Source organism: Ictalurus punctatus, chromosome 28, assembly GCF_001660625.3.
Source record: "Ictalurus punctatus breed USDA103 chromosome 28, Coco_2.0, whole genome shotgun sequence".
Lineage (NCBI taxonomy): Eukaryota > Metazoa > Chordata > Actinopteri > Siluriformes > Ictaluridae > Ictalurus > Ictalurus punctatus.
This window is the reverse complement of record NC_030443.2, coordinates 6,379,255-6,393,356: the sequence shown is the minus strand read 5'-3', so window position 1 is coordinate 6,393,356 and position 14,102 is coordinate 6,379,255. Positions and strand designations below refer to the sequence as shown.

General features: G+C 43.1%; 1 protein-coding gene across 1 annotated transcript in view; it reads left to right on the top strand.

Moving 5' to 3' along the window:
- The window catches only part of fibcd1b (fibrinogen C domain containing 1b), a 165,815-nt gene that overhangs the window by 96,403 nt on the left and 55,310 nt on the right, over positions 1–14,102 (top strand). The window contains exons 4-5 of the mRNA XM_017459418.3: positions 742–901; positions 3,788–3,924. Of these exons, the coding sequence (XP_017314907.1) occupies positions 742–901; positions 3,788–3,924 (297 nt within the window). The remainder of the gene's footprint in view (positions 1–741; positions 902–3,787; positions 3,925–14,102) is intronic.

Here is a 14,102-nt window from a genome sequence, read left to right as displayed (position 1 = left end):
TAGGACACTATGAGCTAACAGAAAGTCTTTTCATTGGTGAGTTGTGAACCATTACTAGGTGTAGCATAGCATCCTAGCATGATCATAATGTTAAAATTCAGAACCTTCAGTAAACAACACATTATGGCTTATTAAGTCTATATAAACACAGAGATTTCATGATATACTGGTATGGTGGGATATGTTAAATTAAAACCTTTAACCCACAAATAACTGTTTAGTATGTCACATTAAAAGATATAATTAAATATTTACAAAAATGTGAGGGGTGTACTCACTTTTGTGAGATACTGTATATACTTTTGTGTGGCACATTCTAACATGTGGTAATGTCCCATCTCAGCATGTGGCACAGGTCTGAACACAGCAAGCACTTGTCATTCTCAGTGTGCCTTTGTTTTGGATTTGGGCCTGGGTCTGCCCTCTCATCTCCTTGGTCTGTTAGTCACTGTGTTCACCTTATGTTGTTAGCAAAATTTAGTTAGTTTGTGTATTTATACCCTGATGGTCCTGTGGTTCTTTCCTTGATTCTGCCAGACTGTTTGCTATGACTATGATTATTGCATTCCCCTGATAAAGCGCATGCTGAGCATCATACTGTCCTGCATTCACTTATCACACATTAAAGGTACACACGATCAGAGATAATTGATAAACCAATGTTCTATTGATAAACCAATAATAGCTGATCTTTTCACAGGCTAAATTGATCTTGTGTGCTTGTCTGTGTGTATTTTACAGCTGCTCTCAGAAAGCCAGCTTAACATGGTGAAGGTGGTGAACTCAGTCAGCGATGCCTTGAACTCCATGCAGAAGGAGAATGGAGGCTTGAAGGCTCGTGTGAAAGCTGACCTGCAGAGAGCTCCAGTAAGAGGATCTCGTTTCAAAGGCTGCGCTAATGGTAAAAGCTTTTTGTTTTGGCTGTACAGTATATTTGTCCATTACAGCCATTGCACTGCTCTTTCATCATCAGCTTTTGATTTAGTTGTCTGTTGTTTATTCATCTATGTATTTTTTTAACCTTCATATCAGTTTTATTTCTGAGAAATGTATCCACAAGAGATGATGTAAATATAGTTTGGTCTAAAGTAATAATAATAATAATAATAATAATAATAATAATAATAAAAATCATTAAAAAAATATTTTGATACACTTAAAACTGCAGTATTGAGCCTCTCTATCCCATCTCTGTTCGTAACATAAACTTGCAAGTTACTTATGGAGTTATTTTTTTTTATACATGGGTTGTTATTTGGCACTGCTCCTTTGCGCAGTTGAATCTAATGGTTTGAATTATACTTATAAGAATTGCCAATTCCGCTTATAATACACGACTGTGGGCTTCTTTTTTTCTGAAGTCACTTGAAAAAAAAATCATGGTTCATGGGTTGTGTTTTTTTGGGCTTGTTTTAAAAATATGGTTGCTTGTTAGGAAAATCTGACAAGCAACTTTATTTTTTTTATATTTATGTTCGCTTTTTTCCCTAATGCACTGACACTGTCTGCTCACAGCCTCACAATAATATCAGTGCTGAAGTGTATTTTGCCCTCCAACAATTATTACAAGTTATAACAAAAAAACAAGCATAACATACTCATATATACTAATATTAGTTATGTTTCTAATGTAATCTTCTTTTCCATCTCTCCAAATATATTCTGCTCACAGGTGATCAGAAATGAGTGGATAGTGCCTGTCCTCCCTTTAAGCTTTGTTGCCGTTTGAAGATTCTTTTATTAAATAAATTCTGTTTTGCTTTTCAAACTGTGAGTGGTATCAGTTTAATATGTTGCAGGCTCATTTATTGAGTCTGTTTACATTGAGGCCGTAACAGACTATAATAATATTGGGCTTGTTTTTGAAGCTGCATTTGTTTATTTGTCTCACAAGACTTGGCAACACTGAAGTATTCGTATGGGTTGTATATTAGCTCCAATAATTGACAACGGAGGATACAGTTTTCTTGGAGTAGAGGTGAGTTGCTGTCTCACAGCTAGCAGAAAATATGTGCAATTTACCACACTGACCACAGAAGAAGAAAAAAAACATAAGAAACTCAATACCTAGTTGAATCAAGCGAACAAGTGCGCTAATAGCTAGCTACCTATTGAGCCACTAAAATGTCTTACCTGTTCAACAGAAAAAAGCCATCTCTGCATCGGTCTTCAATCCCTTCAGATCTCAGAGTATTCTCCACCTCTCAAAAGCCATGCCGATATTTATTCTTTATCCCTTTTTGACTGTAGGCTCTCCACAGTTTGAGATTTCTTGGTTTTGACAACAGGTGATTCCCCAGGTGTCAATGATGATTGTGTTTAGAGCTATCCAGATTAAAAGCGGCCATCTAGATGACAAGTTTAAATTCTAAGCAACTGTTGTAACGACAAACTACAACAAGCCCCACACACGATATAGTAGCCGGCTCTTCTTCTTTCTGTTTATGTATGTAAACCCACAAAGGCATGATGGCAGTGGTGGCTTGGTGGTTAAGGCTCTCCGTTACTAATCGGAAGGTTGAGAGTTTAAGCCCCAGCACTGCCAAGCTGCCACTGTTGGGACCCTGGCCAAGGCCCTTAACTCTCTCTGCTCCATGGGTGCTGTATCAAATCAGTAAGAAGTAATTCTGTAATTATTGTTATTATTGTAAATATTTATATAATTGTCATATAATCATTATTTAATTAACAATATTACTCAGAGTATAATTGTGTTATTATTAAAACAAGCATATAATTAAAAAAAAAAACCCTAAGTATCAGGTAAAAGTCTGTATGTAATACTTTATAAAACAAGTATTCCTGGACTTTGTGGCTCTACTGTATAACAACTCAGACAGAACCCAAAATAACCACATTTAGCATCCAAATGTATTTTCAGTGATTCTTTAATTCATCTTCATCTTCAACAAACGGCTTTATACTGGTCATGGTTGCAGTGCATCCAGAGCCTGTCCGAGGATCACTGACCATGTGATGTGAGTAAACCAATGATTGGATGCCAGAACATCACATCTAGGGGCAATTTAGTATAGCCAAACCAGCATGTTTTTGGGAGGAAACCCTCTTGAGGAGAACCATGCACAGACGTTAACTCAAAATCAGAAACTGGGTATGATGTAGCTGTGAGGCTATGACATGGAATAAGTTAAATACACAGCAGAAATTAATTTTACATGCCCACAATTATCCATAACACTAAAGCAGCTTTTATCGTCCATACTTCACATTAGTAAGTTTCTTTATAAGTTTTCATTGAACATTCCCACAATGAAACACAGGCATTTTATGCTACATTCTAATATCACCAGCCTCACATTATGATCTCTTCAGCCGAGTAAATGCCTTTTAATCATCTGATTATTAAGGCAGCAACAATCTGGAAGGCAGAAAATGTGAACAAAATTTCATGGAAAACTGATTCTAAAGTGAGTAACTACTTTTTTCTGTGATTGTGTCATCCGAGCCACCATTAGCTGCAACACTGATTTTTGTTTTTGCAAGGGGTGGAGATCTGTTTTTTTATTTCCATAAATTGAAGAAGGTTTGAAAAAGGTGCTCATGCCAGTAGTGTAGAGTTTTATGATGGAGAGAATGTGTTAATTAAATTATTTCTTCTAAAGTATGTAATTACCAGAGACAGCTATACATGACATGTGAGATGTATACCACAGGCAAAACATTTGAAGGATACTTTAAGGATCCAAATTTGAAAGTGTAAGTGACTCCTACTATCCTTCTTTTCTTGTAACTGTCTCTGTCTTTCTCTCTCTTTCCCTGTCTATAGGCTCCCGTCCTCGTGACTGCAGTGATATACATGCAAGTGGTCAGCGGGAAGATGGTGTATATTCTGTGTTTCCCACTCATTACCCTGCAGGGTTTCAGGTCTACTGTGATATGAGCACGGATGGAGGGGGCTGGACTGTGAGTCTCTCACATATACAAGCATTATACCAACTGACATACACAGTCCTTCACCCGGCATAGATCATCTTCACAATCTATTTTGCATGCCTCTGACTGCCTAAATGCATGTACTCCCCCACCACACCAACCCCCCAACCCCCAAACACACACATATGCACATTTTAGGCCCACAGACACACACACATACAGATGTGGCCATTAAAATTGCGTGAGAAAGAGAACGTGATCCTGCAGTATGCCATGGTACGCTGCGGTATGGGACTCAGTCAGTCAGCGTTGGCGAGACAAGACCGTTAGATGGCAGTCGTGTGACATTCTTTGAACGAGCAAACTACAGTATGCTGTACAATTTAGAGTTTTCTTTAGCGCTTCCGCCTGACCGGTCGACGCTGGTTTGAGCCCCTCTTGGGGCAGGCGAACTGGCTACAAGAACACATTTCAAAAATAAAATTTAGTATTATGAAATTGAGGTCATAATATATTGGGAATAAAGCATTATGAAAACAAAATATCATTTTGAGAATAACACATATTAATGGTAGAAAATTGGCATGATTAGCACACCGATAGAAAGCCGAGGCAGCAGCTTAATCAAGGCAAGAAATGGATATTGAGGATTTAGTTGAATCTGACTTCAGGATTGTATGGAAGCCCTAAGCGTCCATGCATTATTAATTTTTTCTTTCTTGTTTTATTGTGATCTCGACATAACAAAAGTTGTTTTCTTTTGATCTCCACTTAATTTTTCTGTGTACTTGACATCCATTGTCCCAAAGTCAGTGTGTTTTTTTAATGGGTTTTTGGTTAAATGCCTGAAATAAGATCTGTGGTTAATCTTGAGATATGTTCACATTTTATACTATGACATCAGCAATACCCCACTTGTGATTTTGTTAAGATTTTACGTGTCTTGAAAAAGATGGTTGCTAACAAGTGGCTAAATGGTACTGCAGAAGCTGTCAGGGAAATTAAGCATCATAACGCCAAACAGGAAATCTCATTTACTACAGCCTACAGTGTTTATAACCGTGTTCTTGCAAATTATTCCAACTCAAATATGTAGATTTATCAGTTTATAGTATTTTCCAATTGTAGTGTTTTTTTTTTTAAATAAAGATTGAAAGAGTTGTCGGAAGCTTAGTGGTGGTGACGTTGTCGATGCGAAGTCATGTGACCATAGTGTAGTTCGTTTATAGCCTAACATTAGCTTTTGCTTCTGCCGATTGTATTTATATTACGTGCTTTTGCCTTGCCTAGTTTATGCCTGTTTGCCAATCGCCTGACCCATTGCCTGTTTTTGACCACACTATTGTTTCATGTTTTGGATTTTCTGCCTGTCTCTCTTTAATAAAAGCTCTTATCTGTACTTGCAACTGTCCTAACCTCCATTACGTTAAATTACGTGACATGATTGTTAACCTTGATGAAGAGAAGCCAATATGTGCCATAGAGAATATCATGAGCCTTTCAAGTGAATTATCTGCCAAATGTTTTAAAAGGAGAGGACACAATGATCCTTAGCTTACAGTTATTAGAGTAATTGACAGAGAAATCTACAGATGACAGAGATGATTATGCATCACGTTTTAAACAGATAGTAGATATCCCGTCACAAGTACTGAAGGAAAATTGGCATTCTCTCCTATTGGACTTACAAGTAAATACTTAAATGTTTTAGTATTTTGCACATGTCTATTGCTTTATTGTGTGTCTGACACTTGAGTACTTTCCTCTTATTTTAGTCTAAGAAGTCACATTTATTGCCAGTAATAAGAAAAGCATGTTAGAATATATATATATATATATATATATATATATATATATATATATATATATATATATATATATATATATATATACATATTTAATAGTAGCTCATAGAAACAAGTGTATTCTAAACATTAGCGAGGCCACATTTGTCATTTTTTTTAGACAGAATAAGTCGATGTAACAGACATCACAAGCTCAGCAGGAGATCTTCTCAGCATGGTGGTTAAGGATGTTCCTTGTTTATTTCAATCCTATGAGAACTGCCATCACACTGGAACTTAAGACTGTTCTAAGACATTTAGTTATTTGTCTGATGCTACTTTTTTGCACACTCTTCAAAAGACCTTAGCAGCTTGAATGATTTCTAACCACTAGCATCCATTTTACTGGGTCTAAAACTATTTTGCCAGTGAAAGGGTAACTGTCAAGAAATATAATGTAAGTGTGATGGATCTAAGTGAATAGTTTTTGACCTTTTTCTAACTTTGTCTCACATAATCAAGAGGTTGATTATGAAACATTCCATAATGTGTGGAACTTTACCTAAAATATTAAATCAGTCTTAGGTGTTTGTGCTTCCCCAAGCAGTAGATTAACCTTACCTATGATAACAAGTATCCCATTGGGGTCACTAGGGCACCTCCTACCCTAAGCCCTCAAAACCTCTCAGCCGTAGCCCAGAGAATTATGACTTTGGTGAGGACCGGGTCCTCTCACTACCACCTCACCGGCCATACAACTGTGCCATTGACCTCCTTCCTGGGGCCCCTCTGCCATCCGGGGGCTGTATAATCTGTCCCGCTATGAGAGGGAGGCCATGGAGAAATACTTCTCGCAGTCCCTCGCGGCCAGCATCATCCGACCTTCCTCCTCCCCCCCTGGGTGCTGGCTTCTTCTTTGTGGCCAAGAAGGACAAGACCCTTCGCCCGTGCATCATCTGTTGGGCCCTCAACAACATCACAGAAAAAGTAAGTACCTGTAGAGTGCCTGACGGGCATTTGTCGCCGCCTGCTCCATGTGCACCCGTAATACCCGCCTGCTGGCCTACTACTTCCCTTGCCTAGTCCCAGTCGCCCCTGGCTGCACATTGCCTTGAACTTCATAACCAGTCTACCCCCTTCCCAAGGTAACACCATCATCCTTACCATAGTAGACAGGTTCTCGAAGGCTGTACATTTCTTGGCCCTTCCTAAGCTGCCTACCACCAGAGAAAATGTAGACTTCCTCATGAGCCACGTCGTCCACCTCTACGGCATCCCACAGGATATTGTATCTGACCACGGGCCGCAATTTGTCTCTCAAGTCTGGAGGGCTTTTTGTAATGCTTCCATTAGTTTGTCCTCCGGATTCCACCCATAGACTAATGGCCAGGTAGAGCGGGCGAACCAGTAGTTGGAGGCTGCGCTGAGGTGTGTCACGGCAGATAACCCCTCCCTGGAGCTCTCAGTTACCCTGGGTAGAGTATGCCCACAACTCCCTGACCAGCACCACCACTGGCAATTCCCAATTGAGTGTTCCCTGGGTGACCAGCCTCCCTTATTCCCCTCCGTGCAAGCCCACCTCCGCCGTTGCCGCAAGGTATGGAGAGAGACCTGTTCCGCCATGCTCCGCTCCAGTGAACACAGTCAGCACCTGGCTGACCGCCGTCAGGTTCCCACATCCAACTATCAACCTGGTCAGAAGGTATGGTTTTCTGTCAAAGACATCCCACTGAATGCAGAGACCAGAAAACTCTCACCCCGGTACTTAGGCCCATTCAAAATTGACAGCAACATTAATCCTACTGCAGTTAAGCTCAAGCTCCACAGGTCCCTGCACATCTACCCCACCTTTCACATCTCCCAACTCAAACCGGTTCATGTCAGCCCCTTCAGCTCCGTATTAATTTCTAGGGATGTTTTGGTGGCGAGATGTCCATATTCTTTTGGCCATATAGTTTTGTAAAAATAAGTGAATTTTATTTTAGACTGTGCTGTTTCTATCTCTGCAATATGGGACAGAATTTGTGAATGCCCTGATAATGTTCAGTAGACAGTAAGACAATAAGACATTCATTGAACACCTGTACACCTGCTCATTCTTGCAATTATCCAATCAGTCAAATATGTGACAATGCATAAAATCATGCAAACTTAGATCAAGAGCTTTAGTTAATGTTTAAATTAGACAAAAGAAAGGGAAATAAAATTTTATCTCACTGTCTTTAACCGTGGCATGGTTGTTGGTGCCAGACAGGCTGGTTTAAGTATTTTAGAAATTGCTGATCTCCTGGGATTTTCACACACAAGTCTCTAGAGTTTACCCAGAATGGTGCAAAAATTAAAAACATCCAGTGAGTAGTAATACGTTGGGGGGAAAATGCATTGATGATGAGAAAGGTCAGAGGAAAGACTGGACTAGCCAGACTGGTTCAAGCTGTCATGGAAGGCTACAGTAAGTCAAATAACCAATTTTTATATCTGTGGTGAGTGAAAAAGCATCTTAAAATGTACAACACAATGAATATTGTGGTCAGATGGGCTACAACAGCATAACAGTGGTCCACTCCTGTGAACCAAGAACATGGCTTGGTGTTTTTCCAGTCGTTCACTGTCCAGTTTTGGTGAGCCTGTGCCCACTGTAGCCTCAGAATCTTGTTCTTCATTTGTTGTGAAATTTGTCTGGAGTGAAACAACAAGGTGTTTCTGTCTGAAGAACCGCTGCTCAATGGTATTCTGTTGTTGGTTTTTTTGCACCATGATACCATGTGTAAATTCTAGAGACCAGGAGATCAGCAGTTTCTCAAGTACTCAAAGCAGCCCATCTGGCACCAACAATCAAGCCATGATCAAAATAACCAAGATCACATTTTTTCCCTATTCTGAACTTTGATGTGAACATTAACTGAATCTCTTGACCTATATTTGCATGATTTTATGCATTGCACTGCTGCCACATAATTTGATAATTAGATAATTGCATGAATGAGCAGTAGTTCCTATTACAGTGGCTGATGAGTGTATGTGGACTTCTATACTATACTAGACTTCTGATTACTATTACCGGTAACAGAGTATGGGGTTTTGCACACTGTCTAGTGGTATGTTAAGGACAAGAGTAGATAGAGTTAATCAACTGCCATAGCCTGACCCACTTTGCAAGTAAAGGTTAGAATTTAAATAAGAACAAAAAATGAGATAGATATAAAGAAAAATGGAACAAAGGAAGGAAGGAATGAGAATGAGAACAAACTGACTGACTGACTTACTAACTAATTTATTGATTAAACTAGAGGTCATCCAGAATGTCTGGAATGATCCATCACAATGACAGTTTATCAAAATACTTGAGTGTAATTAGATGCTAATATTAATGTTATAGCACATTGAGATTTTCAAGTCCATTACAAGTCAAAAAGACAAACGCTAATTGGTTGCTGTGCAGTTAATTAGAAGTTGTGTAGGCACCCTATTGTTATTCTACCTTTTCTTATTATTATTCTTGTTCTTCTGGCTAGGGTGTCTAGTGGTGTCAGAGAATTCCACCACTGTCCGTGGTCAAAACATACACATCAAGAATGAAACTACAAATCCCTCTGAAACCCTTTGCCTAATGTTATGGCGTTGCTACCCTGTGACTGTTTAAGCAGCAATTGTAGAATGTCTGTGAATGTGTGGCTTACCGAGACTAGGTGCTTGGCCCCTTAAAAGCTGCTTTCAGATTTTATTATTATTATTATTATTATTATTATTATTATTATTATTATTATTAAACATTTCTCCATGTAGTGACTATTCCTCATTATGAACACTAAATAAACAGTGATTTTGTGAATATTGAGACAAAGATAAAGAAACTAGAATTTATAGCGGTATTAAACTCAAATTGACTGAAAATGGAGAAAGAAATTAGATTGATTTTTGATTTGTAATGAGTGAGTAACTGCATTCCTTGTCTGCATTGCATGCCTCCCTGTGATTCTAGTTTTGGGCTTCATCCACATTCTGTAGGTTTTTTTTTTCTTTTCTAGAGGTCATATCTGCCTTTCTTGTCTGTCTTTACAGAATGAAGAATGTTTATAGATTGTGGCAGTTCTATTTTCTATTACGTGACAAATCATATTAAAATCATACGGCAGACATGGTCCATGGTTTCAATCTTTCTGGTGTCTGGTTGTGAACAGGAAGCACTGAGAGTTTGTTTGGTTAGGCTTTATTTATAATACACATTTCTCACATCATTCATAATACAACCCAAAATAAAAAGAAGTAAAATACCATGTATTCTACATGTTAAAATATTAATTAGTGAATTCATGCACCAATGAGTCAAAGCATTTCAGAGATGCATGCATTGACTGAGCAGACAGTAACAATAAGCCAAAAAAAAATTAAAAATATACAAACAGAGCTCAAGCATCTAGAGATTTATTAATTACCACTTTGATCCTATTGCTAAATTCATACAGTATGTCCAATTTAAGTAAAAAGGGAAGCATTTGTCACGAATCGTGACGGAGCAGAGATGGGACGGATGCAAGTGCAGGATGAACAGCTGTTTATTTGAAAGACAGACAGGCAGACAAATCCAAAACGTGATCCAAAACGTAATCCATAAACATGCAAGAGGTCAGGCGATTGGCAAACAGGCATACACGGGGCAAGGCAGGAATCTAGGTCGTGGTCACGGAAAACAGGGTCGATAAACAAAACAAGAAACGAACTATGACGAGGGACTGGAAGCGGATAATCCAGCGCGAACTAACTCTAAACAGGGACCGTGACTATGACTATGATCCGCGTTAAACTAGCTCTAAACATTTAATCTTCCGCGTTGTGTGCTGGGAGGCGCGCGGTATATATGTGGGCATGATCAGCGTCTAAACCGCTAGCAGCTGAGAGCAATTCAGACCCACGTGAAATCCCAGCCAATGACAGAACAGTGAGGAGACATGACAGAAACATAAACAAACCCCCCCCCCAAAGGCACTCCTCCCGGAGTGCCATGAGTCATCCCATTTAATTGGCGGACCCGGCCCCCTGGACTGAATGTCCCAGGCAGAGCCAGGAAACTGCACGGTGTTCTTGGCGGCGCAGGGAAGCGGAGCGATGTCCTCGGCGTAGCAGGGAAGCAGAACGACATCCACAGCCGGGCAGGCAGGCTGAGCAAAGTCCTCGGCAGAGCATGAAGGCAGAGCGACGTCCTCGGCGGAGCATGAAGGCAGAGCAACGTCCTCGGCGGAGCATGAAGGCAGAGCGACGTCCACAGCCAGGCAGGCAGGCTGAACGAAGTCCTCGGTGGAGCATGAAGGCAGAGCGACGACCACAGCAGGGCAGGCAGACTGAGCGAAGTCCTCGGCGGAGCATGAAAGCGGAGCGATGACCCCAGCTGAACTGGAAGGCAGAGCGAAGTCCCCTGTAAGGCCAGGCAGAGGAGCATGGGTCTCCGTGCGGCCAGGGAGAGAAGCGTGGGTCTCTTCGAAGCAGTAGGGGGGAACGACGTTTGCCATGGAGCCGGAAGGCTGAGCGACGACCTCAGCTGAACAGGGGGGCTGAGCGACGACCTCAGCTGAACAGGCGGGCTGAGCGACGTCCTCAGCTGAACAGGCGGGCTGAGCGACGACCTCAGCTGAACAGGCGGGCTGAGCGACGACCTCAGCTGAACAGGCGGGCTGAGCGACGACCTCAGCTGAACAGGCGGGCTGAGCGACGACCTCAGCTGAACAGGCGGGCTGAGCGACGAACTCAGCTGAACAGGCGGGCTGAGCGACGTCCTCAGCTGAACAGGGAGGCTGCGCGACGTCCACCGCTGAACAGGGAGGCTGAGCGACGTCCACAGCTGAACAGGAAGGCTGAGCGACGTCCACAGCTGAACAGGGAGGCTGAGGCTCTGAGGTCACCAGGTGAACCTTGGGCATGGGCGGAGCTTGGCTGGCCGTGTCAGCAGACTCGGGCGCGGGCGGAGCTTGGCTGGCCGTGTCAGCAGACTCGGGCGGAGCTTGGCTGGCCGTGTCAGCAGACTCGGGCGCGGGCGGAGCTTGGCTGTGCGTGTCAGCAGACTGGGGTGCTGGCGGAGCTTGGCTGTGCGTGTCAGCAGACTGGGGCGCGAGCCGAACTTGGCTGTGCGTGTCAGTAGTCTTGGGCGTGGGCTGAACTGGGGCGACCGGGTCGGTAGACTTGGGCGTGAGCAGCATTTGGTCATTAGGCTGAGATATTAGCAGAGCTTGGTCAACTGGATCAGCAGACTGTGGCGTGCGCAGAGCTTGGCGGGGCGTGTCAGCAGACTGTGGCGTGCGCAGAGCTTGGCGGGGCGTGTCAGCAGACTGTGACGTGAGCAGAGCTTGGCGGGGCGTGTCAGCAGCCTGTGGCGTGAGCAGAGCTTGGTCAACTGGATCAGCAGGCTTGAACGTGAGCTCAGGGACGTGAGGCTTGACTTGGACCTCAGGGACGTGAGGCTTGACTTGGACCGCAGGGACGTGAGGCTTGACTTGGACCTCAGGGACGTGAGGCTTGACTTGGACCTCAGGGACGTGAGGCTTGACTTGGACGTCAGAGCCTGGAGGCTTGGCTTGGACGTCAGAGCCTGGAGGCTTGGCTTGGACGTCAGATCCTGGAGGCTTGGCTTGGACGTCAGAGCCTGGAGGCTTGGTTTGGACGTCAGAGCCTGGAGGCTTGGCTTGGACGTCAGAGCCTGGAGGCTTGGCTTGGACGTCAGAGCCTGGAGGCTTGACTTGGGCTTCAGAGCCTGGAGGCTTGACTTGGGCTTCAGAGCCTGGAGGCTTGACTTGGGCTTCAGAGCCGGGAGGCTTGACTTGGGCTTCAGAGCCTGGAGGCTTGACTTGGGCTTCAGAGCCTGGAGGCTTGACTTGGGCTTCAGAGCCGGGAGGCTTGACTTGGGCTTCAGAGCCGGGAGGCTTGACTTGGGCTTCAGAGCCTGGAGGCTTGACCTGGATCTCAGGGACTGGAGGCTTGACCTGGATCTCAGGGACTGGAGGCTTGACCTGGATCTCAGGGACTGGAGGCTTGACCTGGATCTCAGGTACTTGAGACTTGACTTGGATTTCAGAGTTGAGCTCTGCATGAAGTTGCCTGTAGTAGTAGGTAAACGGCAGGGCAGGTTCGCCTGCCAGACTTACCCCCCTGAGAAGTTGTTCTAGCTCGTCCTTCGCCTCCGGACTCCCGAATCGCACCATGAATTCTCCCACAAACTGTTCTACACCGTCCAGGTTCCTACAGTGCTTATCCAGTTTGAGCTGTACCCATTGATGGGCCGGTCCAAAGAACCGGGACCACATGAATCGGAGCCATTGCTTCTCCTCTGGCTTAGGGTCTAACAGGCTGGCGAAATAGTATTGACAGTCTACCAGAAAATATTCAGGGGCACCGAAAAATCCGTCAAATGGATCAGGAAGCTCCATAAATGTCCATTGTGGGAAGTGGACGGAGTCTATAGCGGGGACGGTTGGCGTCGACTTCCGGGTTCTGCGTCTCCTCCGTTCTCCTGCTGCATCCATGTTTTGGCGGAAGATTCTGTCACGAATCGTGACGGAGCAGAGATAGGACGGATGCAAGTGCAGGATGAACAGCTGTTTATTTGAAAGACAGACAGGCAGACAAATCCAAAACGTGATCCAAAACGTAATCCATAAACATGCAAGAGGTCAGGCGATTGGCAAACAGGCATACACAGGGCAAGGCAGGAATCTAGGTCGTGGTCACGGAAAACAGGGTCGATAAACAAAACAAGAAACGAACTATGACGAGGGACTGGAAGCGGATAATCCAGCGCGAACTAACTCTAAACAGGGACCGTGACTATGACTATGACTATGACTATGACCCGCGTTAAACTAGCTCTAAACATTTAATCTTCCGCGTTGTGTGCTGGGAGGTGCGCGGTATATATGCGGACATGATCAGCGTCTAAACCGCTAGCAGCTGAGAGCAATTCAGACCCACGTGAAATCCCAGCCAATGACAGAACAGTGAGGAGACATGACAGAAACATAAACAAAACACACGTGTCCAGATGTCATTACGGTCAACAACGGAAAAGCAGGTGCTCGCGCATTCGCGCTTAGAGCACGCTGCTTAAAGGGGGAATCGTGACAGCATTCAAATAAAATATTATCCTCCATACAGTATGTAGGATGGCATATAAAATCAGCCAATTTGAAATAATGGAGCAAATAATATAGAGTAGGCAAATAGAAAAACAGAGTTGACTGTACACTGCAAAGGAACGTGGACAATAAATAAAAGAGAACCCAGGAACAGAAAACAAAAAAAATAACACACTTGTTAGAGTTGCAACTATGCTAAAGTATCTTGTTCTCAAGCCCCTTTTCGCTTCAAGAGTAACCCTTGATGGGGACATGGCCATGTCAGAAAACTATTAAACAAATATTAATAAATAATATTTACTAA